This window comes from Eumetopias jubatus, unplaced genomic scaffold, assembly GCF_037043125.1.
Source record: "Eumetopias jubatus isolate StellerSeaLion01/CBP00866 unplaced genomic scaffold, mEumJub1_p1.0 scaffold_1, whole genome shotgun sequence".
Lineage (NCBI taxonomy): Eukaryota > Metazoa > Chordata > Mammalia > Carnivora > Otariidae > Eumetopias > Eumetopias jubatus.
Genome location: NW_028274807.1, coordinates 206,893,556 through 206,917,024, shown reverse-complemented (window position 1 = coordinate 206,917,024; position 23,469 = coordinate 206,893,556). Strand labels below are relative to the sequence as shown.

General features: G+C 57.0%; 2 protein-coding genes across 6 annotated transcripts in view; both read right to left on the bottom strand.

The window, feature by feature from the left end:
* Nucleotides 1-9,541: 9,541 nt before the first annotated feature.
* EPHX3 (epoxide hydrolase 3) lies at nucleotides 9,542-13,331 on the bottom strand. 2 transcript variants are annotated; one of them, XM_088016798.1, is made up of 7 exons: nucleotides 12,526-13,331; nucleotides 12,212-12,297; nucleotides 11,717-11,874; nucleotides 11,503-11,631; nucleotides 10,555-10,658; nucleotides 10,325-10,461; nucleotides 9,542-10,231 (listed from the first exon to the last, which is right to left on the bottom strand). In XM_088016798.1, exons 1-7 carry the CDS (start codon nucleotides 12,766-12,768, stop codon nucleotides 10,006-10,008), a joined length of 1,083 nt encoding a protein of 360 aa, XP_087872924.1. In that variant the 5' UTR covers nucleotides 12,769-13,331; the 3' UTR covers nucleotides 9,542-10,005. The 2 variants fall into 2 exon arrangements, with proteins under 2 accessions (XP_087872924.1, XP_027951100.1); XM_028095299.2 differs by lacking the exon at nucleotides 12,526-13,331 and having other exon boundaries at nucleotides 11,998-12,407.
* Nucleotides 13,332-16,179: 2,848 nt separating this feature from the next.
* The window catches only part of BRD4 (bromodomain containing 4), a 91,017-nt gene continuing 83,727 nt past the window's right edge, over nucleotides 16,180-23,469 (bottom strand). For 2 of the 4 annotated variants that reach the window (XM_028095291.2, XM_028095292.2), the window contains exons 14-19: nucleotides 22,401-22,988; nucleotides 19,037-19,411; nucleotides 18,786-18,916; nucleotides 18,444-18,649; nucleotides 18,078-18,318; nucleotides 16,180-17,763 (exon numbers count right to left, since the gene is read on the bottom strand). In XM_028095291.2, coding sequence (XP_027951092.1) covers nucleotides 17,695-17,763; nucleotides 18,078-18,318; nucleotides 18,444-18,649; nucleotides 18,786-18,916; nucleotides 19,037-19,411; nucleotides 22,401-22,988 — 1,610 coding nt within the window. In that variant the 3' untranslated portion in view covers nucleotides 16,180-17,694. The remainder of the gene's footprint in view (nucleotides 17,764-18,077; nucleotides 18,319-18,443; nucleotides 18,650-18,785; nucleotides 18,917-19,036; nucleotides 19,412-22,400; nucleotides 22,989-23,469) is intronic. The other 2 variants (XM_028095294.2, XM_028095295.2) reach the window with 2 other exon arrangements.

Below are 23,469 nucleotides of genomic sequence, written 5' to 3'. Positions count from 1 at the left end.
ACACACCTTCTTACTCTCAGCTCTCCTAGAAAGCTCCTTACTACCCTGTGTGAACTCCAAAGGTCCATCCCAGCCCCCAGCCCCACCCATAGCCTACACAGCTTTGCAGCTCAGCCTTGCTCAATTTGATCAACTGCCTTTTCCAAAATCAGACATGCTGCAAAGCTGCGGAGCAGCCCACTCTGTCCCTGTGATGATAATGGCGACCCCCCAAAGGCCCCAAGCCCAGGCCTGAGGAGCCCTCAGTCTGGGGAAGAAAAAGCTGGACACAGACCCCTGTCCCCCACCCCCAGCACTATGGGTTCAGAGCTGGGCCAGAGGGAGGGACAGAGTCTGGGAAGGGTATATAGAGGGGTCCGTGAGGGCTTTGCCTGAGGGTAGTTACTTATTTGTTCATTCATTTATTCAACAAGTAGGTATGAAGCTCCAGCTCTATGTCTGACTTTGTTCCAGGGGCTGAGGGTATACCTTCCTCCCCCAGAGAGGGCTTCCCAGAGGAGGGTCCAGTGGAGCTCAGCCAGGAAGGATGAATTAGAGGGAAAACATCCCAGCAGAGACAAGGCCTGCACCCACAGGAGGGAGCAGAGAAAGGAGAAGGAGTGGACAGGCCAGGGGTCACACTGGCTGGAATGAGGAGGAAGAAGGAAGCCAAGCTGCCTCCCTGGTATTTGCTGGGTGGTGAGGCTACAGGGGGGAGAAATGGTTTGGGGGTGAGGTGTTGAATCCGTGGAGCCTGGGGGTCACCCATGTGCAGCTGAACACTGGGACTGAGCATTGGGGAGGCCATAATGGGAGATAGTCACAAGGGCACCCGGAGATCTTCAGGCAACTTTTAACCTTTTTATTTTAAAATAATTTCAAATGTAGAATAACGTAATTTCCATATACCCTTTGTCCAGATTCACCAACTCTTTCCACACTTTGTCACATTTGCGTTATAATCATATATATATATATATATGGACACACAAACATATCTATCTATCCATGTGCTTTTTAATTTTTTTAAGTTTTTATTTATTTTGAGAGTGAAAGAGCCTCTGCAAGCAGGGAGAGGGGCAGCGGGAGAGGGAGAGAATCCCAAGCAGACTCCCCGCTGAGCACATCGCGGCCCAGAGATCATGACCCGAGAGCAGAAACCAAGACTCAGACGCTTAACTGACTGAGCCACCCAGGTGCCCCAATGTGCCTTTTTATTTTTGAGAGCAAACTGTGGATGTGATGTTCCTTTACCCCCTAATACACCACTGTGTGTTTCCTGAGCAAAAGCGCACTCTTACCCAAACAGACCACAGCTGTCCCCCTTAGTCCATGTTCCAAGTCTTCTGTTGCCCCGATAGCATCTTCTATAACATGTTTCTTCACTGGCCCAGGATCTAATCCCTGACCATATGTTTCATGAAGTGGTCATGTCTCTTGGTGTCCTGTAATCTGAATCAGTTCCTCAGCTTTTCCTTGTCTTTTGTGATATTAACATTTTTGGAGAGTGGAGATCACCTGTTTCACAGAATGTCCCCCAGCAGGCCAATCTGTTGGTTCCTCCTGACCTGGTTCAGGGTGTGTGTCTTTGTCCGGAACCACAGAGGTGATGGTAGTCCTCTCCGGTGCCTTGTATCTGGAGGTACCTGATGTCAGTTCCCAACACTGGTGATGTTAGAATTTGATCACTTGGGGGAAGTTGGCCAGGTTTTCCTACAGTTGAGGTACTATTCTCTTCCCATCCTCCTCCCATAATAAATCAATATCAGTATCATGTGGGGAGATACTTAGACCATGTGAATATCCTGGTGCCCATCACACCTTCACCCGCTGGTTTTGGCATGGACTAATGATTTCCTCTGAGGTTTTTTTTTAAACTGAGATAAAATTCACATACCATAAAATTAACCACTTACCATTTTAAAATGTACAGCTCAGAGACATTTAGTGCAAGCATCACTTCTATCTACTTCCAAGACACTTCCATCACCCCTAAAGGAAGCCGCATTCCCCAAGGGCAGTCACTCTCCAGCCCCCTCCCCCAGCCCCTGTCAGCCACCAATCCGCTTTCTGCCTCTAAGGATTTGCCTGTTCTTTTTTTTTTTTTTTAAGATTTTATTTATTTATTTGAGAGAGTGTGAGAGAGCGAGCGAGAGTGAGTGAGTTGAGGAGCAGAGGGAGAAGCAAGCTCTCTACTGAGTAGGGAGCCTGATGTGGGGCTTGATCCCGGGACTCCAAGATCATGACCTGAGCCGAAGGCAGCCGCTTAATTGACTAAGCCACCCCAGATTTGCCTGTTCTAAACATTTTGTGTACATGGAATCAGGCAGTGTTGGGCCTTTTGTGTCTGGCTTTTTTTCACTCAGCATAATGCTTTTAAGGTTCCCCCATGTAGCATCATTCTTTCTCATAGCTGACTAATATTCCATTGAATGGTTATATCATATTTTGCTTGTCCATCCATTAATACGTTAGATGATTTTTAAATGCTGGAAGAGGAAGAGGGGAATGAGGCAGAGAAGTACTGTTAGCGAGAAAGAAGAAGCATGAAGAGCCAAGGGTGCAAGTTGAATGATTGGCCAGAGCCTAGTCTGGCGGGTATAAATAGGCCAGCCCCTGGGGACAGGAACTGAGGATGTTCTGCCCCTCCCCCATCTGGATGCAGCTCCCACGGGGAGGGAGAAGCTGCCCATCTTCTGGTGACTTGCTGGAGGCTTTCTAGAGGAAGAACTGAGGTCTTCCTAGAACCCAGGTCTGAGTGACTCCAGGCCACATGGAGTGTGAGGGGTGGGGTGGGGTGGGGTGGGGCTGGGGATTGGGCAGCGAAAAAGACAAAAGTTGCACAAGAAGGGGTGCAGCCTGATTCACAGTGAGTGTGCTGAGTCAACAGGCCCTAGGGCAGGTGCAGCTTCAGGCCCTCCCCGTGCCCAGCACCCCAGGAGGAAATCCAAGCCCCCACCCCACCCCTGGCTTTGCTTTCAGAGCCCTTAGCCTGTCCGTGCCCTCTCCAGCCCTCCCCGCCATCACACTGAGTCAAACTCCCTCCTTACCCAGCAGGCCTTGCACCCTCATGGCCTTTGCCCACGTTCTTCCCTTGGCTGGGACACCCAGCTAGTTAAAAGGACCTTTTTGCTTTCCCCCACCCCAAGCAGGATCTCACAGCCAATGCGTTCTCTTCAAAAATGTATTTTCTTCTAATTATAGGGAATACTCTGTTATTTCCCACACATGCCACCCCTTTGCCCATGCTGGTCCCTCTTTCTGACATGCCTTCCAACCCCCCCCATTCCTGTACCGGGGGAACTCCCGTTTATTCCTCAAGGTTCCAGCTCCAGGGGTACCTGGGTGGTTCAGTCCATTAAGTGTCTACCTCTGGTTCAGGTTATGATCCCGGGGTCTTGGGATACAGCCACGCCGGATCCCTGATCAGCTGGGAGTCTGTTTCTCCCTCTGCCACCACCACCAACCCCTCACACTTGCTCTCTCTCTGAAATAAATAAATAAAATCTTTTAAAAAAAAAGGAAGGAAGGAAGGAAGGAAGGAAGGTTCCAGCTCCAGGAAGCCCTCTCTGCCCCTCCAGGCAGAGCCCCCCTGGGCTTTCCCAGTACCCTCCTTCCCTCTCTATCAGTCTTATCCATAAGTGACTGGGATATCTTTGTCCTGCTCTGTATCCCCACCTAGACCAGGAGCTTCCCAGGAACCAGGCATCACACAGCATGGTGTGGACACAGAGGGGGTGACATGGGAGGTTTTGGTGACTCAGGAATTGGCTGAAGGAGTTAGGATGCCCAGACCACTCTCTTCAGTACCATTCTAGAGGTCTGGGGTCCAGAAAACGGTCTGGGGGTCCAGGGGCAAATGTAGGGGCTTCAGGAGGTGAGCTAGCTCCAACCCTGACCCATCTGAGGGTAGTTACTTATTTGTTCATTCATTTATTCAACAGACCACTCAGACTTTTTGCTGGAATGGATGTCCTAGGAGGTGCTGAGCTCCCCATCAGAAGGAGCAACCAAGGAACCCGGACCCACATTTTGCTAGACAGGAAGTCTAGTGTCTGTGACTCTGCTGATCTGGTGGCCTCTGCTCTGTAGCAAACAGAGACAGAGAGGGAGCAATAATAGGGAAAACACAGGCGAGGCCAGCATTGGGGGGGGAATGGGCACAAAAGAAAGAAAGTCTACAGAGTGCCTACAGTGTGTCAGTCCCTTTCTGAAGTCCCCATGACTCAGCCCGCAGGACGTAGATTCCTGGCTCCAGCTTCCTGCCGCCCTCCAGCCACAGTGGCAGAACCAGCCCAAGGTGTCAAGGTCCTTGGGGGACAGGAGAGTCTGGAGGGACCATTCCCACAGCCTTGCAGTGGGCTGCCACACAGTTCCCAATGTGGTGGGGGTAGGGGTGAGCTCAAGCCCTCTCCCCTGCCCCTGCAAGCCGCCTTGGCCCAGGACTGCATTTCTCCTCAATGAGCTCAGTCCCCAGGGACACAGGACCTGGGGCCAGGCCAAGACACAGCTGCCGGGCCCAGGGCCGATGACCGGGAACCTGAGAACATGCCCTCGGCTTCTCCTCCTGGGACCACAGTCCTGCCCTCAGCACCAAAGCTGGGGCCAGGCCCTCATGCCCAGGCAGTGGGCCATGGGAGTCCGACAAGAACCAGCAGGACTGAGGGCTGCTGGGTGTGGGCCCTGGGCAAGAGTGGGAAGGCCGGACTCCAGGGGCCATTGGCTATAGACCCAACCAGTTCTTTCGGCCCCTGCCTCCCTAGGGGCCTCTCATTCTCCAACCCTCTATGGCTCCCTACTGCCCAGAGTGACACCGTCCTCACCTTACCAGCTTCACTTCTATCTCCCAGCTTTCCTGGTCTTGGCACGGGTCGCACCCACCGATGGGAGCACCTTTCTCATACCCTGAAGACTCCTTTCACCTGGCAGTTCACTTGGACCCTCCAGCTCTTCTCGCATTCATTCATTCATTCATTCATTCATTCGACAAATGCTACTGACTACCCACTTGGTGCCAGGCCCTATTATAGGCGGAGGTGACAAAGACAGAGCTGTTCCCTGCCCTGATGGGGGAGACAGACCAGAAACAAGAAGGCAGACAAATAAGAACCATAGAGTGTGACACGAGGGAAGGGGAGATTTCAGTGTCAGAGGCAGGACAGGCCTCACTGAGTTAGGGGACATTACAACTGAGACCTGAAGGAGGAGAAGGAGCCAGGCAGGAGCAAACAGCCAGAGGAAGGGGATGCCAGGTAGAGGGAATGGAAAATGCAAAGGCCCAGCCAGGGGAGGAAGGGGCAAGTGGATGAGAGAAACAGCGACGAAGCCAGGGTGCTGGGCACAGAGTGAGCGAGGGGTGGGAGGTAGAGGAAGGTGATGCGGGCCAAGTCTCGAGGGGCCACAGAGGTCTGGGCTTCTATCACAAGCACAGTGGCCGCCACTGGAGGGTTTTAGCGGGGAGAAGCTGATCTGACTGAGGTTGTAGAAGACCACTCTGGAAGCTCCGCCTTCTTCTCTCCCAGGGGGTCGTCCCTGAGGCTTCACACCATCTCCTCAGGGCTCGCATGGCCTCTTCACTCCACGTGATCCTCCCTGGCTCCCCACCAGATCCTGAGCTCTGTGGGCATCTGTCTGGCTTGCTGCTGAATCCCCAGTATCTAGCATAGAGTCTATTTCACAGTAGGTCGAATGAATGGATAGACCAAGCACATCTCAGTGCAGAGCAGGACCCAGGAGCTGGGACCTGAATGTGCCCAGTGCCAGCCCTTGAGTCCCCATTAGATCAGGTCGAGGTCAGAGGCAGGGATGGGGGCTGGTAGGGCTTCTCGGAGGAGGAGAGGGGGTGAAAACTGAATATGGAAGAGAGTGAAGAGAAGGGAACTCACTTGAGTTGAGAAGCTACTGGCCCTGCAGCTCTGGACAAGCAAAAGGGGAGGCCACCCCCCTCCATGCCTTCTGGAGATGGTGGTTTCCCCGTCTTAGGACCCTCCATTGGGTGGGACATCCACTGGATGTCTTGGCCTCACGGACCCTGGGCTCAGACCACTCTAATCTTCCATGTCCGTGACCTTACCCCAGACCCCATCTCCTCCTGCTCAGGTCTGAACCATGATGCTCTGATGTCCCCGGCCTGTCCTTAGCCCCCTGGCCCTTGAAGCTTGTCCTCTTTCCTGTAGGTGTGGTACCTGTCTTCCTCCTCCCTAGTTCCCCAGGGCTTTTCATTACCTCTTCCCTTGGCCTTAAGTTGAGGTCGCTTCCACGATAAAGTGAAGTTCGCAGGAATCCTCAGCAAATACTCATCTCACATCCCCCCAACCCCCAACCCCTCTCTCCCCTGCTTCTCTGCACATGCCTGGCTTCATTCTTCCCCTTCTCCACTCCACTCCGTGCCCCCAGAGGCTGACCTCTACAGACTGCATCAATGGACAGCCTTGTCCTCTGGCGTCCAGGTGGGTTTGCCAATAGGAGGCACTGGCAGAAGATGAAGCCAAAGGAGAGAATGGGATATTAATCCTCCTGCATCCCTTCCCATAGGGTCACCTCAGGCTGGCTGTATCCCTTGACCAAAGGCCCTGTGCACATAAATCTGTCCCTGGGTTCTAACATTCTTCTTTCCCCTTGTCTGGTCAGGGGGACCAGGAGAGGGTAATGGCTATCCATGGGTGCTCACCCCTTTGGTTTCCCCAAACCCTGCCCACTGTATACGGTTCCTGCAGCAAACCTGCCTCAAATTACTCCGCTTGAATGCGCCACTTATTTCCCCCGAGGGCCCCAGCTGGGGTCCCCACGCTTCCCTCCTCACTCCTGCTTCCGGGTGCTCAGAACATCCAAGTCCTGCGTCCTCAGGCCCCACTCTCAGATTCCCTCCCTCAGGATGTGTGTGGCTCAGTCCTCGCAATCTGTCAGCAGCCTGTGACACCATGGGCTGCGCCCCCCCTCCTTGACACCACCACCACCGCTGCTGGGGCACCACGCTTGCCTGCTTCCCCTCCTAACTCTGGGGTTTCTCTGCTCGGCCTGTCCCTTAGATGTTGGGGCCCCAAGGGCTGGTCTCCGGTCTTTTTGTCTGCTCTGTTCTGGGGCGACTTTATCCTCTCCCAGCGTCGGCATCCCTCTGCTGACATCCCCCACAGACACGGTTGCTTGGCCATCTTTGTCTTTAATCCATAGATGTGTCTAGGTCCTTGCCCCAGGGATTCAGGCCCCTTCGACTGCACATGACTCAAACCTGCTTCTGGCCTTCCCTTCATATCCGCTCCTCACCCAGAGCCTGGATTTGGGCCTCATCCCTTATTGCCTGAAACATGCCCATCCTCCTTCCAGGCCTCCTGACCCTCAGTCTTCCCCCTCTGGTCCTTCCCGCTCACCAGCCCCCAAGTAAGATTCCAAACACACAGATCTGTCCGGAACCCTCCCCTGCTGGCCCCCATCCTGCTGGGAATCAAGCTCCCCCCCTGATGTTTGAAGTCCTTTGTAATCCCACGTCCTCCCATCCCAAAATTTCCCCCCAGTCTCGAGGAACACAATCAGCTATGCTTGGAGGCTTGTGTGGGTTGGAGCACATCCTTGTAGGGTTTAGCTCCAAGGCTGCCTCCTCCAGGGAGCCTTCCCTCCCACTCCTCAAGTGCCCTGTTCCTTATTCCCCTTGAGCCCGGCTCCGTCTCCCCCGCCCCTCTTGGTGCTCGGCCAAAGGCTTAGAGCTGGTAGTAGGGACAGATGAACGAGTGAATGACTGACTGACTGGAATGAATGAATGAATGAATGAATGAATGAATGGTGCAAGGTGATCCGGAGGCAGGAGCTCAGAGCAGGGAGAGGGAGTTGCCGGGACTGGGAGGGGCCTCAGCCGGGGCCACCCCCACTCCGAGCCCTCCAGGTCCCATCTCCCGCTCAAAGGGTTGCGCGCGCCGAGCCCCTCGGCCGGGAAAAAGGCGCGCCCGGATTGGCTCAGGCTGGGAGAGGCGGGCTTCGGCCGAGCCACGAGTCTCTATTGGCGCACTAGCCAGGACTCTGTCCAATCACCGCGATTAACTACTCCCCCCACCCCCACCCCCACCCCCAGTCTCTGACTCCCTCCCGCCTGCGGCAGAGGAGGCGGAAGACGGCGCCTTCTAGTTGCCCTGGCAACCGTCAGCGGACTCGTCGCCCCGGCAACTGTCCGAGGCCTCCCGTCAGCCTTCCCTGGGCCCCTTCAATCACCCAGACAACCGCTACCCGTTCCGGTCAACCAACAGACCTTTCCCCGTCACCCTGGCAACCGTCGCCAGACCCACCGCCCCCTGGACACACCGCCCTCATCCTGCCCTCAGGACTCCTCGCCCCAGGCTCCGAGATGGCGGGGTCCCCTTCCCCTCCGGCCCATCTCTTCGACCCTAGGGGGACACTGCTCCTACCCTGGCAGGGATAGGGGGGACTTCCCGGGGTGGGTCGGGCGCTGGGGGTCCCGGCTCCGGTCGGGCCTAACGGGCGGCCCCGTGCTGAGGCTGTGCATAGCCCCCTGCCTGTCTCCCCGCTCGCTCGCTCGCTCGCGTGGGACCGTCCAGCCACAACAGGGAGCTTTTCAAAATGCAAGCCATGTCCCTCCCCTGCTGAAAACCCTCCCCTGGCTCCCCTTGGGAATAGAATCCAAACTCCTCGCAGCCCCTGGCGGTCTGACTGTGTGGCCTCTTCTTCCTCGCTCTGCCCGAGCAGCCGCTAGTCCCCACATTGTTACCCCAGGAGCCTAAGCTTATTTCTGCCTCCGACCTTTCTACTCACTGCTCAGAAGTGCGTCCCCCAGCTATGGAAGCCTTTCCCGAGCTGTCATACACTCACATAGCTCTCCATGCCTGTTCGCTGCTAACTCCGCAAGGGCCTAGATCAGTGCCTGACACACACGATGAGTTGAAGGGGACAAGAGAGGACAGAGGGGGATGACTAGCAGGCTGGCCCACCCCAGGAATAAGAGAATGTATTTCTGAGGTTGCTGGGCCCCAGAGAGATTCATCATGCAGCAGGTCATGACACTGTCCCCCAAGGCCAGGCAAAGGCTGGGGAGACAGAAGTGCTGTCACCAGCCAGGGATGGATGGTTCATCCTCTACTTGTACCACCCTCATCTGGAGGCTGGAGCCAAAGGACCCCAGAAAGAATCAGCAGAAACGGTGGTTCATCTGGAGAAATTCCAGGAGCCGGAGAGGCAGGTCTCAGACCTCAGATGATCATTCAGGGAGCTGGTCCCTTCCTGGGCCAGTCCAGAATCTCACACATCCATCCTACCAGAGCCTAGAGCTGTTTTTCCATGGATCGGGGATAGGGGTCGCAGGGATCTTTCCCAGGCCGTAGCAAGAGAATTGAGCTTAAGAGGCCCGGAGTCACGACTGGAGGGAAGATTGTGGGGGCTGCTCAGGGCCCGAACAGACAGGAGCCTAGACGCCCAGCTGCTTGCACGTGAGGGTCCTCCCTTGGGGAGCTGGTCGGGAGCCAGGTGTGGATACCCCTATTCTAGGAGTACCCTTCTCAGCACTGTCCAACTGAATGCTTTATACTGCTGTGGCAATTGAGCCCTTGAAGTATGGCCAGAGTGACTGAGGAACTGAATTTTTAATTGATTTTTCTTTTCATTACTTTGCACGTAAATTGAAGCAGCCCGATGTGGCTGCCAGTACCCTATCGGACACAGCAGCATTTAGCTGAAGACTCGGATTGCAGAGGAAAGTCAGGGACAGGAAGGTCAGAGTCTGTGGTTGGTGCTGCTCTGGGGTCTGACACTGGCAAGAAGAGTAAGGCCCCAGGGGAGAGGTGAGGTAGGACGCTCCGAATCTAGCTCCGGAGAGCTGTACCTGGCTCTCGAGGACTGAAGTGCTTGTTCACCTGCACACACACGCACGCACCTGTGTGTGAGCCTATGGGCTGGTGCGCCTGAGGGCATCCACAGACGCCTTTGTGTGTAGCCTAGAGTTCCACGCCTGTGCAAGATCCGGGAGTCCACCCTTGTACGTACGCCGTGCGGCCTCCCAGGTGCACATAGGCCAGCAAGCGAGGGCCACTAGTCCAGCAGGTCTCGCAAGAAGGCCCACATGTACTCGTGCATCTCCCTGGGGTTGCTCTGTGGAATCCAGTGCCCCATGCCCGGCAGGATGTGGGCCTCCAGCCGGCCTGGCACAAAGCGACTGCTGATGGCTCCCACCAGCCCCTGATCGAAGTAGGTGTCCTTCGCTCCCCACAGCAGGAGTGTGGGTGTGGCCAGCTCCTGGGGCTCCAGGGGGAAGTTCCTATGGCCAAGACACAAACAGACAGAAGAATAACCGCCCCAAATCCCTGCCCCCGCAAGTCTCCTGAGCTTTCTGCCCTGGGTCTGGTCTCACCTGAAGAGGTTTCGGTAATAGTTGAGGGGCCCAGTGAGACCACCAGGCTGTGAGAAGTCATAAAGGAAGGCCTCGAGCTCGTTGGGGGTTAAGTGTGGGATGCCTCTCTTGCGGTGTGTGAGGGTGGTCTTCAGGATCTGGGTACACAACAGGACTGTGGCTTCAGTGCCCATCCTGCCCAGGCCCAACCCACTACCCTCCACCTACCACCAGCCTTTGCCTCACTGCACCTGGAAGTCAGACATGGACAGTAATTTCTCAGGCAGCCAGGGAAGCTGGAACAGGAATACATAGTTGGAACGGAAGAACTGGCCGATGTGGCGTATAGAGTAGTCTGGCGGCAGGGGAAAGGCAGATGTGAGGCCTGGGCCTGGTGTGGCCCCACACCCCTGTACCCCTACACGCACCCGGATGCGCCAACACTCAGGAATGTCATCGCTGCCTGAGCCCGTGAGGACACTCGTCACTCCTCCTGGCCTGGGTACCCTCTTTCCTCCCTGCCGAGTTGTCACTGTACCCAACAGAATGGGGGTACCTCCCTCCACAGCTCCCAGGAGCCCCCAAGAGCCACTCGTGTGATTTCCCCTGCCCAGGCCTGGATGCGTTTCAATATTTACTGAGCACCTACTGGATGCCAGGACCTGTTTAAAACCCTGGAGACACAGCAGTAAATGGAACAGACAAAACTCCCTTGCCCCTGGGGAGCTGACAGTCTAGATAGAGAGAGACGAGAAACAAAAGCAAAGAGGGAGAGAGAGAAAAAAGGCCATATCACTGTGTCACTTCGACTATGATACTGGGAATTAGAATCAGGTGAGGTGACAGGCATCTCACGCTATTGCAGTTGCTTAGTTATCTATACCTTTCTTGCCAGAAGAAAGGCATTGAACCTCTCTTGCCTCAGTTTCCCCCAACTGGACCACGAAGACAATAACACTTTCATACGCTCGGGAGGCTTGTGTAGGTTACTGTATGCAAGCTCCTTGTCAGAGCAATGGTTACCTGTAGGTGCTCAAAACATGTGAGTCACTCCTAAGTGTACTGTCATTGACTGTAGACTGGGTGGGTCATGTGTGTCCCCAGCCCCTCGAGTGTTGACTGGTGGACAGGGAAGCGTAGACACAGACACAGGCTCCTTCACAGAGGCTTATCCCAGCACCCTGGACTCTCCAACACACCTTGGTACACAGACATGGGGGCAGCGCTGACAATTACCATCCGCTCGACCAGGGATGGGTAGTAGATGGAGAAATTCCAGGCGAGGAGCGCACCCCAGTCATGGGCTACCAGGATACACTTGGAATAACCTGGGCGGGGGCAGAGGAACCGGTGTAAGTGAGATGCCAGGGAGAGGCGAGGCAGGGTGAGGGAGGAGGCCAGGGGTATCCCCACCCAGGCCCAGGATGACATCCTGGATGTCCGTCATCAGCAGGTCCATGGTGTAACAGTCTACATCCTGAGGCGCGTCGGAGGAGCCGTATCCCCGTAGGTCCACAGCCACCACGTGGAAGCGGCTCTGGAACTCCCAAAGCTGGTAGCGCCAGGAGAACCTGTCAGGTGTGTGGGGAAGGAGGCTGTCAGGGTCCGCAGGCTGCACCTCCACCCTATGCCCAGCCCTGGGCTTCCCAGAAAGGAAGATGGGGGAACCCCAGGCTGAGGGCAAGCAAGGTCACCTGTACTCTGTATCCAAGACTTCTTTGTCCCATATCCCTTCAGGGCCTCCTCCTGTAGACAGCACCCCTGTCCTCGAGCACCCCATCTGGATGCTTTGTGACCCCAATCTACCCAGCCCACGTGCCTGCCTCCTGGATGCCCTGGTGGTCCGAGCTCCACCTCCAGCTTCACCTCCAGCCTTGTGTGCCCCAGGACCCTGGGCTTCAGACCTACCAGTTCTCTGGGAAGCCGTGCAGAAACAGCATGAGGGGCCCATTGCCATGTCCGGCGGAAACATAGTGCAGGCGCAGGCCCGAGCTCTGGGGGGGCACAGTCCGAGACCTGGGGAACCCTTCCTCGCTAGGCTTGAACACCCCAGCCACGTGCAGACCCAGATTTGGATTCAACCATTTGCTGTCTGCACACCCCGCCCGCCCCAGCCCTACAGGGCCCGACCTCCCGGGCTACTCGACGCCCCCCCCCCACACCGACCAACACCCGACGGCCACACACCCCTCCCCCCTGCCCCGGGGCGCGCGCACGCTCACCTTCAGGGTCAGGAAGCAGTGTTCGCCCAGGGTGGGGTCGCTCAAACAGGCCGGTGGGGTGCTCCGGGGGCGCCCGCAGCAGCCGCGCCGGGGCCGGCACAGCACGTGTGTGAACGCGATGCAGCCATAGACGGCGGCGGCCACCAGGGCGGCGGCGAACACGAGGCTCCACATGAAGGCGCGCAGCAGCTTCAGAGTGAGGCGCGACGGCGCCAGTAGCGCGGTCACCACCAGCTCGGGCATGTCGCCGCGACCCGGGACGACTTCGGCGCTGCCTTTGGGGGTGTGGGCGGGGGGCGCAAGCAGCCGCACGGAGGCGGGACCCGGACTGGGGAGCCCACCGCCTTTGGTCTGGGGCCCCTCCGTGCCTTCGAGGCTTGAGGAACGCTCCGAGAGAAGAGGCGGGAGGCTTAGACCGAAACCGCCACTGCAGACGACTCACCTAAGTACCAGGTAAACACCTGGGCGCGACGGCGACAGCGAACAGGATGGGGCGAGGGGATAGTGCCTGTGAGGACCGGGCTTCGGTGGCTGGGGAGGAGCCTTGGGGAGAAGGGTTGCGAATTGCGGGCGGGGCCTAGGCAGGCTCGGGCGGGGCTTAATAAGGGGCGGGGTCTAGTAGGACTCCGGCCCGCGGTGGGTAGGGATCTGAAGCGTAGGGGGAGATTGATATGTGTACTAACGTAGGGGCCGGAGGGGTACCTGGGTGAAATGGGCGGAGCCTGAAGCGAAGGGGCGGAGCAATGCAGGGTAGGTGCGGCCTACGAGCCAGAGACTTAGACCCAACTTGGCCTAGAGGCGTTGGAGGACTGGGGCGTGGTTTAAAGGGTGGACGGGGAGAGGGTGGAGCCCAGATGGGGCGGGGCCTGAAGTTGGGCGGGAGAAGGTCCTAAGGCTGGCCCGGAGGGTTTGGGTGCGAGGGCTGGGCCAATAAGCTGGGGGTCAGCCTGGGTCCGGGCCAATGAGACGGGGGGCGGGGCCGGAACCTAATATGGCGGGGAGTGCGGGCCCGGAAGCGGAAGGAGGGGGACAGGTAGTGCTTTGGCTGGGATTAGGAGGGAGTCGCGGGCGGTCGCCGCAAGCCGAGGAGGCCTGGGGGGGCCCCCTGCTGCCGCCCTCTGAGAGCTCCCCTTCCTGGAGCGCGCGACCCTGTCCTTGGCCTGGCTGGGAGAGACCTAGCAGCACCCTCCCCCAGGCCTGGTTCTAACGGCGGGTCCAGTTGGCCTCGACCCCGCGCCGGCCTCGTTAGTCCAGCGGGCCCGTCGTCGGCCCGCCCCTACACGGCTGTGATTGGAGGGCGGTGGTTATTTACGTGCGGGCGACAGGTCTCGCCCGGCAGCCAATCGGCAAGTGTTGAGGCCCGGGGCTCCGCCGGTGCCGACCAATGAAGACCGGGAGACTCTTGGACTTCTAGAAGGCAAGCTCAGCCCGGGAGCTGGAGGACCGGGCCGGTTGAGCCACTGGAACTCTGTCTGAAAGAGGAAGTGGGGCAAGGTCGGGCGAGAGGCCCGACCCGGCCAGCTTCCTCCTCCTGTTTTGCAATCTTCCCCCAAGATCCTGAACATTTCAGGGTCACTCATCGTTTAACCCGTATAACACCCCCATTAAGTGTAGGTACTATCATCACATCCCTGTATTACAGACCACGAACCTGAAATTCGGGGATTAAGTCACTTGCCTAAAGCTACACAGCTTGCTGAACAGGACTTACAGAAAAAAGCAACAATCTCGGGCTCCACCTCTCCTTCCGCCCGGAGGCAGCCATCGGAATGCTTTTAGCTTTCTTCTGGTGGTTATCCAGGTATCTCGCAACGGGCTCGTGTGGCTATTTCCTGATGACCAATTTGGGGCATTAAGTATTGCATCGCCTGTCATCATCATTGGACAGGCCCTACCCGTTTTTGGTGTTCCTATTGGTTTAAGTACTCCATTGTTTTCGTCACCTCCCATTGCTAATCTCATCTTTGTCTTGTTCCGGCTGCTAAACATTACACTGTCCTGGGACCATAATTAAGTCTGTGGGTTCCTAGTAAAGGGGAATGGTGGTTTATGTGGTTCCGCCTCAGTAAACAATGTATATCTCAGCGTCGCGTAGACGGCTATGATTACACGACCAGCATTGTACTAAGGTTTGTTCTGCCTGTACTTAGTACCTTTCTTTTCTTGCACGATTAGCCTGTATCATAGCTTTGGTTTCGTTTACACTTTCCATCAAATCAGTTTTCCAACCACTGGATGATCGCGGTATGCCTCCCAAGTCCTCTAACCTGGCCACATGGCTAGTGAGTGTCTGGGGATCTCCCTTGTTCCTCTGCTGCACAAAACTCACTCTCACCATCCCCCTACCCCCAGCTCTACCCTCAAACAAAAAGACAGCGGCAGTCACAGGATGGTAATTTTATATTCAGTACAAATGTTTATTTTTGCAATGAGAACTGCACAAAAAAAAAAAACTTTAGTATATAAGTGAAAAGTCTACGAATTCCCTTCTACAAATGTCTAAAGTGTTTAATACAAGTCTCAGATTCACTGACATAATTATTGGCCAAGCGATCCGTGCATACAGTACAGTGGGGGCTTGTACACACCTCTTACTCTTGTATAGGACTAAGATTTCTAGTACTGTGGGAGGGAGTGGGAAATGGCCAGAGAAATTAAATAGTAGATCCAAGTTCTAATTACAACCCAGTTAGAGAAACACCCATCAGGAAGGTGTGGAGAGGGCCACGGCAGAGTTAAATCTTTAGAAGGTGCAGACAAAAACCATTTCTCCAGCTAAACAGTCGGACCTGGCCTGGGGAAGTTACCAAACAAAACAGGGAACAGAAATGAGGGGGTGGGATGAGATGGAAGAAACCCCAAAGAACCAAAATGTAAGTCCCACGTGAACCACAGTGGCACATGAGGAAGTGCCTGCTGGGGCGTGGGGGCAGGGGCAGGGAGGCAACTGGGGACCTCTGGCTGGATGCCTGAACTACACCCTTGCCAGGTTTCCCAGATCCCAAACACAAGATGATACTAGGGCTTTTCTGGTTGAAAAACAAAGGGGGTAAGGGTTAAGAAACAGTGCTAGAAATGTTTCAGTTTGTGTCTGGGCACACATAAATGATACACTTTCATCTTACATCCTAGGGACCACTCTTGAGTGCTGCCCTTACCTTGTGGCACGCTGGTGGGCACACGGGCAGCCACATGGCGGGCTCTCTTGGAAGGGAATGTGTGGGTGCGTGTCTACATGCGTGGGAGGTGAGGATCCTGGTTGGTGGGGGGGGGGGTGTACACTTATCTAAGAACATCTGGTTAACCCTGAGCTTAAATGAAAGGAGTAGTTAAGGTAGAGGCAGGCGAGGCGGGAGAAGCGGCCCAAGTCCTCTGGTGAGTGCGGGACCAGGATGGAGGAGGGCAAGGGGGAAGAATACTGTCTGGAGTTTGGCCAGGTTCTGCTGCAGCATGTCACCCACCTAGAAGGCCAGGGTCCACAGGAAGAATGGGTACCTGGGCTCCCTGTCACAGCTTCAGCTTGGTCATGGAAGATGGGCAAGGTGGCCCCTGATGGTAGTTCTTGTACAAAGGTGGTTGGGGATCCCGGGGGGCCCCCTGGGCCTAGCCTAGGCAACAGGTGGTTCACAAAGAAATGTCAGGAAGACGCCAGCATTAAAAAAGAGAGATGTGTTTATTCCATGATCAGTACAGACCAAATGCATATTCACCGTATGAAAGTCAAACCAGTCAGTGACTCCAGAGTTTGGCCAACACTGAGGCACCAGCGTCGTGGTGTAGAGTGGGTTCTCATGGCACACGTAACCTCACCAAGGGCTCCAATTATAAAATTAAAAAAAAAAGGGGGGTGGGGGAAGGGGCAGCCGGCTCCTCAGGCTGGGTGGGGAGCCTCTACCTCAGGGGTCTGTGCCCCCCTCCCAGACCCCAGTGCCTGCCTCGTCCCCTGGCCCTTCCTTTCCTGGTATTTAAAAAAAAAAAACAAAAAAAAAAAAAAAACAAAAAAAAAAAACACAACTCAAACAGATTTGACATTAAAAACAAACGGGGGGGAGGGAAAAAGAAAACATGGTTTATAATTAAAAACAGACTAATAAAGTTTGAAACTGAGTAAAATATAGGCAGTTTTTTTTTGTGTTTTGTGTGTTTTGTTTTGTTTTTTGTGGGTTTTTTTTTTTGAGTTTTTTTACACCAGTTTGGTGGAGTCACCAACAAACTTCAAACAAAGATATGCCAACTATGTTCACTACACAGTACAGCCACGGTCACACACTACCCACAGCGCGGTGGCAGCCGCCGCTCAATGAGGAGACGATCACACCATTTCGGAGATAAGCAGTGCCATTGTGTCTGGAGGAGAAGAGAGAATTAAAAATAAAATAGAATCCAACAAAAAATATATATATAGAAAAAAAAAAAAAAACCCAGAAACACAGGTGGGAAGGAACTGACTTTGGTTGGTGGCCTCACTCACTGGGCGAGGCCGGCCCACACACGCGCGTGTGACAGTCACCTTGCTCCAAATTGCCATGGACACACACACACCTCCACGGCACTATTCCCTTTTGCACAAGCGAACACTTACAGAGAGCGGCTCTCAATTAAAGGCTTGTGGGGGAGGGGAGGGGTGGGGTCTGTTCAAGGCAAAGTCAGTGCCAGCAAGGGGGTGGGCCGGCGCCCTCGCCCGCCTCCAGCTCGCTCGGGCCTGCCCTGGCCTCCTGGGAGCGGGCGGTGGTGGCTGGGGTGTAGGGGAAGGACTCCTGGTGGGCAGGACGTCACGAACGTCACGTTCTCAGGGACAGAAAACCAGTCACGGTGGCGGCAGCAACAATGTCCTGTGTATACTGTGTAGACATTTGGCGGAGAGCAGGACCTCTGCCCCGCACGCAGGGACGCGCGGCTTGGGTCTGGCCAGCACTTGCTCGTGGAGAGGCGTGCTCTGAGCCGACGTCCTGCGAGGGGGGTGGTGGGTGGCGGGACGTCCGGCTGGCTGTAAGGCAGACAGGCTCTGCGATCCTCAGCTGCCCGTCAGGCCTGCCCTGGGCACAGCATGCAGGAGGGCCAGGCCCGGAGCCACCCCCTTGCCGCTGCTACCGCCTCCACTGCCGCCCTAACACTATGGAGAGTCAACGTTTCGCCAGAAAATCAAAGTCAGAAGTCACCTAGGTGCTCTCAGAAAAGATTTTCTTCAAATATTGACAATAGATCACTCTGGAAATTCATGTCAATGGTAGCTGCCATCTGGAGGGGAGAGGAGGGAGGGAGGGAGGGAGTGAGACTAGGTGCCCTACCCTTACTGCAGCTTCCAAGCTCCCCCGCCCCCAGCACTGGCCAGGCCCTTGGGGCCCCCACACCCAGAAACCTCCCAACACCAAGCCTGAGCCACCTGTGAGAGCCCGAGGCCAGCACAGTGCAGGCCAGCAGGAGCCCCGAGCCCGGGAGCACCCCCCCTCACCCCCCCTCTCAGAGAGTGACTGCCTTCACCCCCAAGGTTCCCGGGTCCCCTTTCCAAGCCCCTCCAAGGCTGGACCCTCGCCCAGAGGTCCCCGACTCACCGCCTCCCGGCGCCTCCGCTCCTGCTCCCGCTTTCGGGCCAACTCCCTCTGCTGGTCCAGCATGGACTGGGGCTGGGAGCTCTGGGCCTGGGGGGCCGCGGCGGCGGCCACGGCAGCGGCCTGCTGCTGCTGCTGCTGCTGCTGCTCCTGCCGCTGCTGCTGCTGCTGCTGCTCCTGGCGCCGCCGTGCCTCCTCGTGGGCCCGCCGGGCCTGCTCCAGCGCGTCCTCATCCTCTCGGCTCCTGGGCGCAGCAGAGCAGGGCAGAGCTGCCAGTCAGCACAGGGCGGGTGGGCGGGGGGGGGGGGGCGCGCGGCAGCGGCGACGGCAGCCCCTGGGGGCCCCAGGCTGCCCACAACCCCAGCCCACCTCATGCGCTCCTGCCGAAGCCGCTCCTTCTCCTTCTCTGCGTGCTCGGCCTGTGCCTTCAGGGCCTTCTCGCGCTCCTCCTTCTCCCTGGCGGCACGGCGGAACTGCTCAAAGCTGTCACTCGAGGACTTGGCTGTGGAGGACGGGGTGGTGGGATGCTTCTGCACCAAGCTAGCCCAAGAGCCCATGTTCTTGATTTTCAAGTCCTGCCAGACAGAGAAACCACAGGGTGGGTGGGGGGTCGGGCTGCACCGAGAAGGCCACAGCCTGAAGGCACCCCCCCCCCCCCGCCCCCAAGGTGCCTCCCTGGCATGGGGACGTTTGTGGACTCACTGTTCCTACCTTTTTGGGTGCAACTGGCGTCTTCGGCTCCTGTTTCTGTTTGTCCTTGTCGGAGGCCCCTGGTGGGGGCGCATTCTGCTCAGGGGGCCGGATCACAGGCCTCCCGACATCCACAGGCTTCATCTCAGGCCCTGGAACACAAACCACTTGTGGGCCTGGGCCGGGGCCCATTCCCCCCTGCCCCCAAGCCCAGTAGGGCGGAGTCAACCAGCCCACAGAAAGCTCCCGTCCAGTGCACTGAGGGCACTCACGTTGGGGCAGGTGAACGGGTGCCTTGATGCTCTCTGGGTGTTTAGGGGGCTCTGGCCGCAGTGAGGGGCTGAAAGGCTCGCTGCGAATGATGGGTGAGTGGATCTTCTCCTCCTTCACCACCACCAGGGGCTGGGGCTGGACCACAGAGGCCGCACGCAGCTCCTGGGATGGCACAGGCACAGTGGCCGGTGAGGCAGGTGGGTGCCTCTGGCACCGGCCCACACCTGGCCCTGGGGGCTGTGGCCCAGCCCTGCCCTTTACCTGCTTCTTAGGCTGAACGTTTTGCTGGGGTGGTGACTGGTGGGTTAGGCTCTGGAACGGTGGCATCTGGGGGGAATGTATCATAAGCGGGGAGGGGGCTTCGCGGAGGTGACCTAGGAGAGGGGACAAGGAGCATGTCAGCAGAACTCGTGTGGACATCACTGGCCTGGGCCCAGCCAGGTGACCCCCTAAGCTGGGGGGAGACCCACACTGGCTGAGCCCCAAGCACATCAGGCCCCTAGCTCAGTGTATAGCAGGGCTTCAAGGAGCCATGAGCTCAGTCCTAGTGTCTGATGCCCCTGTGTGTCAGAATCATCGGGAACCTTTGAGAAGTGCAGATCCTGATGTAGTTGGTCACAGGTAAGGTCTGGGCCTGAGTACTTTTTAAAAGTTCTCCAGATGGTTCCACGGCATAGCCTAGGTTAAATATAAGGGACATCAACAGGATGCCTGGGTGGCTCAGTGGGTTAAGTGTCTGCCTTCGGCTCAGGTCATGAGCTCAGGGTCCCGAGACTTTTTTTTAAAAGATTTTATTTATTTATTTGACAGACAGGGAGCACAAAGCAGGGGGAGTAGCAGGCAGAGGGAGAAGCAGGCTCCCTGATGAGCAAGGAGCCCGATGTAGGACTTGATCCCAGGACCCAGATCATGACCTGACCCAAAGGCAGAAGCCCAACCCACTGAGCCACCCAGGCGTCCCATAAGAAAATAAAATCTTTAAAAAAAAAAAAAAGGGACATCAATAACCTTACAACCTTACAGAACAGACAGCCTGAGCTCCCAGCTATCCCTATATATGGCTTAACCTGCCTGCTTGGACAAATGCTTTGGGACTAGGACCGGATCCCCAGGAGACCCTCCCCACACAACTCAGCCTGCCAGCCCCACACAAGGGGGATGCTGGAACTAGCCTGCACCACGGCAGAGCTGGGAGAACATGTTCTTGGCTTATGGTTCTTACAGGAATTGGGCCAGCCCACCCACCTTCCTCAAACCAAAGGCGGGTGGGTGGGAGAGTGGAGATTCAGGCAGCCTCAAGGTCCAAGTACCTGGCACAAGGCAGGAGCCTGGAAAGCGCCATCAAAGCACTTAAGTCTGACACCTCAGCCTCACTGGTGAGAAAATAGCTTGAGGTCACAGTCACCAAATTCTGCCTTTGACTCCTCTACCTACTCTAGCATGGAAACGCCCTCCTGCTTAAATCCCTGACATGTCTTGGCCAGCTCCAGCATGGGACAAGCCACACTTGTCCACAAAACAAAGCCACCTCTCTGCAGTATACTTGCTCCTGGTCCTGCCTTGTGCCTCACAATGAAAAACCTAAGCCAAGCTCTGCATACAGGCCCTTCCGCTCACCTCCTCCAGGCCGGATTCCAGCTGCCATCCGCAAGCAGAGATACCAACACCCCTGGCCCTCCACCAGCGCCTGGGCCCAGCAGAGACCACAATGCCTCAGCTATGGTTGGACCCTCCCTGCTCCTCTCTCTAAAGCCAGAACTTGCTCCTAACCCCAGAGAGGCAGAACAGCTGCTCAGAGACAACATGGTGGTGAAGACCAGCCCACTCCTGCACCTTGGTCCCCAGCCCCATGTGGCTGGTTTCGCCAGCCTTGGTGTTGGGGGCCCCAGTCCAGGCCTAGGGATCTGCAGGCACACGACTGTGACAGTCTCTCACTGGGATGGCTCCCTCAGCAGCATCTGCTGAGGCTTGACCTGGGTGGTGGCAGGCAGATGCTTGGATCTATGATTTGTAGGTATCACCTGCCCGCCAGTGGCTTCATCCACCAGCAGCGAGAGGGGAGGCCCATGGGCTCAGGGGTAGTGCCTGCAAGTTCGCCAGGTGCCCTGGCCAGAGATGCACCTCCTTGGGACTCCAAATTGTTGGCCTTTGGCCCCAAGTCCCCAGCTGCGCTCCAACCCACGTTGCTCCCTGTGACCCACCCCAGGCCACAGGAACTCAGGGGAAGTGGGCCTGAGGACTCACAGCACAGGTTGTCAGAGGGAACCTGCCCACCACAAGAACGAGCTCTACTGAAGAGCTCTCATGTCCTGCTCACCACTGCCCCCTACAGGGAAGCCTGGCCTTCCTTAAGGGGGAAAACAGGCACAGCCGCACAGCTGCGGGGACCAGCACCAGCACCAGCACCAGCCTTTCCCAGGGAGGACAGCCAGCTGTTCTTGGCTCAGGGAGTCCAACGATCACCTGGCACCTGGCAGCTTTTGCCAGATGTTGGAGCAGTCACAGCCTGAGCTCAACAGCCTTGCTGTTCAATTTGCAGGAGGCACCTGCACTCCCTAGCCAAGCTACGTGGTCTGCACTGCCAAGTCCAGGGGCCTCAACCCTGACCCTCACGTCACCACACCATGAGGCACTGCCTGGAACAATTCCCTCGCCGAGGCCGGCCAGCACATTTTGGTCACAGACACTCAGAAAACAAGTGCCAGGAAAAGCGAGAGGGCGTGGCCTAATCAACACTGTCGACAGAAAAAGGACAGCCTGGATCAGTGCGGAGACAGGGACCAGGAAACAGCTGCCAGGTACAGCGTTAGCCCAATTCTCTCCCACGAGGTCCTGACTCCCACCAGGTGAGCCTCGCTGAGAGCAGAGCACCTATTCCTACAGGTTCCCAAACAGCCCCCTGCTGCCCAGGCCTGCCCCTAGCTCTGCCTGGACCTCACTCCCCACCGTTTGTTAAATTAGCTCTGGCTCACCCTCTGATCACCTCCTCCAGGAAGCCTGCCCTGACTTCCAGAAACGGATCAGGTGCCTCCCTGGGCTCCTGGCTTCCCCACCTAGCAGGATCACGATGCACTGTAATGCTCTTGACTGTAAGTTCCAAGAAAAGGGCCAGTGGGGACCTTGTTCCCAGTCATCGGGTTCCAAGCCAAGACATCGGGTTGCAACCCAAGACCCCAAGTAAGAACACTACATGAAGCACCGACGCCCCCTTTCAGCCACCTCTGCAACCAACCCCGAGCCTTTCAAGTGGGGCTCTGAGCCCACCTCAGCCTGAAGCATGAGCTGACCAGTCTGGCTTCTCAAAGACAAACTTCTGGGCCCAGCACCAGCCTCCCCAGAGCCCCGGGGCAAAAGCCAACTTACCGGTTGAATAGGGGTCCGACTTGTGGTGCCGGGGTGAAGGGTGATGCTGGATGACCTGCTGAGGTTTGGCGGGCTGTGGTGGCGGTGGCTGCTGGCCAGGGGGCGGGTGTGGGGGCTGCTGGCCCGGGGGTGGCGGGGGCTGCTGGATGTGGGTAGGGAACTGCATGGGCTGCATGTGCACAGGCCGTGGGGGGGGCTGGTGCTGCTGCTGGGGTGGCGGCTGTGGCTGGGGGGGCGGCGGCGGTGGCTGCTGCTGTAGCTGCTGCTGCACTGAGGGGTGGGGTGGGGGGGGCAGGGGGGGTGGGGGCTGGGACTGCACCTTCACGGAAGGGAGTAGTGGTGTGGGGGGCTGCACCTTCTGCAGCTGCTGCAGGTAAAGCTGCATCTGCATGGAGGTGAGGGGTGGGGCGGGTGGCTCTTCGTCCTCCTGCAACAGCACTTGGGGGGGCTGAGCCATGGGGGGCTGTGGGAGAAGGGGTGGCTGGGCCAGGGCAGGCGACACGGCCGGGGGCCGGGCAGGCTTGGGGGGCAGGGCGGCGGCGCGGTTGCTGGGCCGTGATGGCTGCTGGGGCAGCGCGTTGTGCAAAGCTGGAAGGACACGACAGCGTGGTGGTGAGGCTCACGGCTTCTGCACCCCGTGGCCCCCGGCCCAACCTCTCTGCTCCACTAGTTTCCCTCCAACTAGTCATCTCGCTCCACCGCCCTCCTTGGCTTCCCACAAACTCCAGGATAAGAAGAGTTTCTAGAGCGGTCCACAGGATTTGGCTCCTCACAACCCCCGTTCTGCCCTGCGCTCTGCACCCCTGACCTTCCTCCTTTCCCTTCAGCTGCTCCCTATTTTCACACTTGCCCTTCAGATCTCAGAGGCAGCCTTCCCTGAATCCCCCAGGCGTGTGTGTGTGTGTGTCCCAGCACCTCCGTCCTCAACTGGGAGCTGGGGCGGTGGTGGGCCACACACATATCTTTTTTCCATCTCACACAATGCTTGGCCCAGCAGAAGAAACGAAGTCAGTATCTCTTCCATGTGGAGGCACTAACTATGCAGAGCCTGTGCCTCAGTGGCTCATGA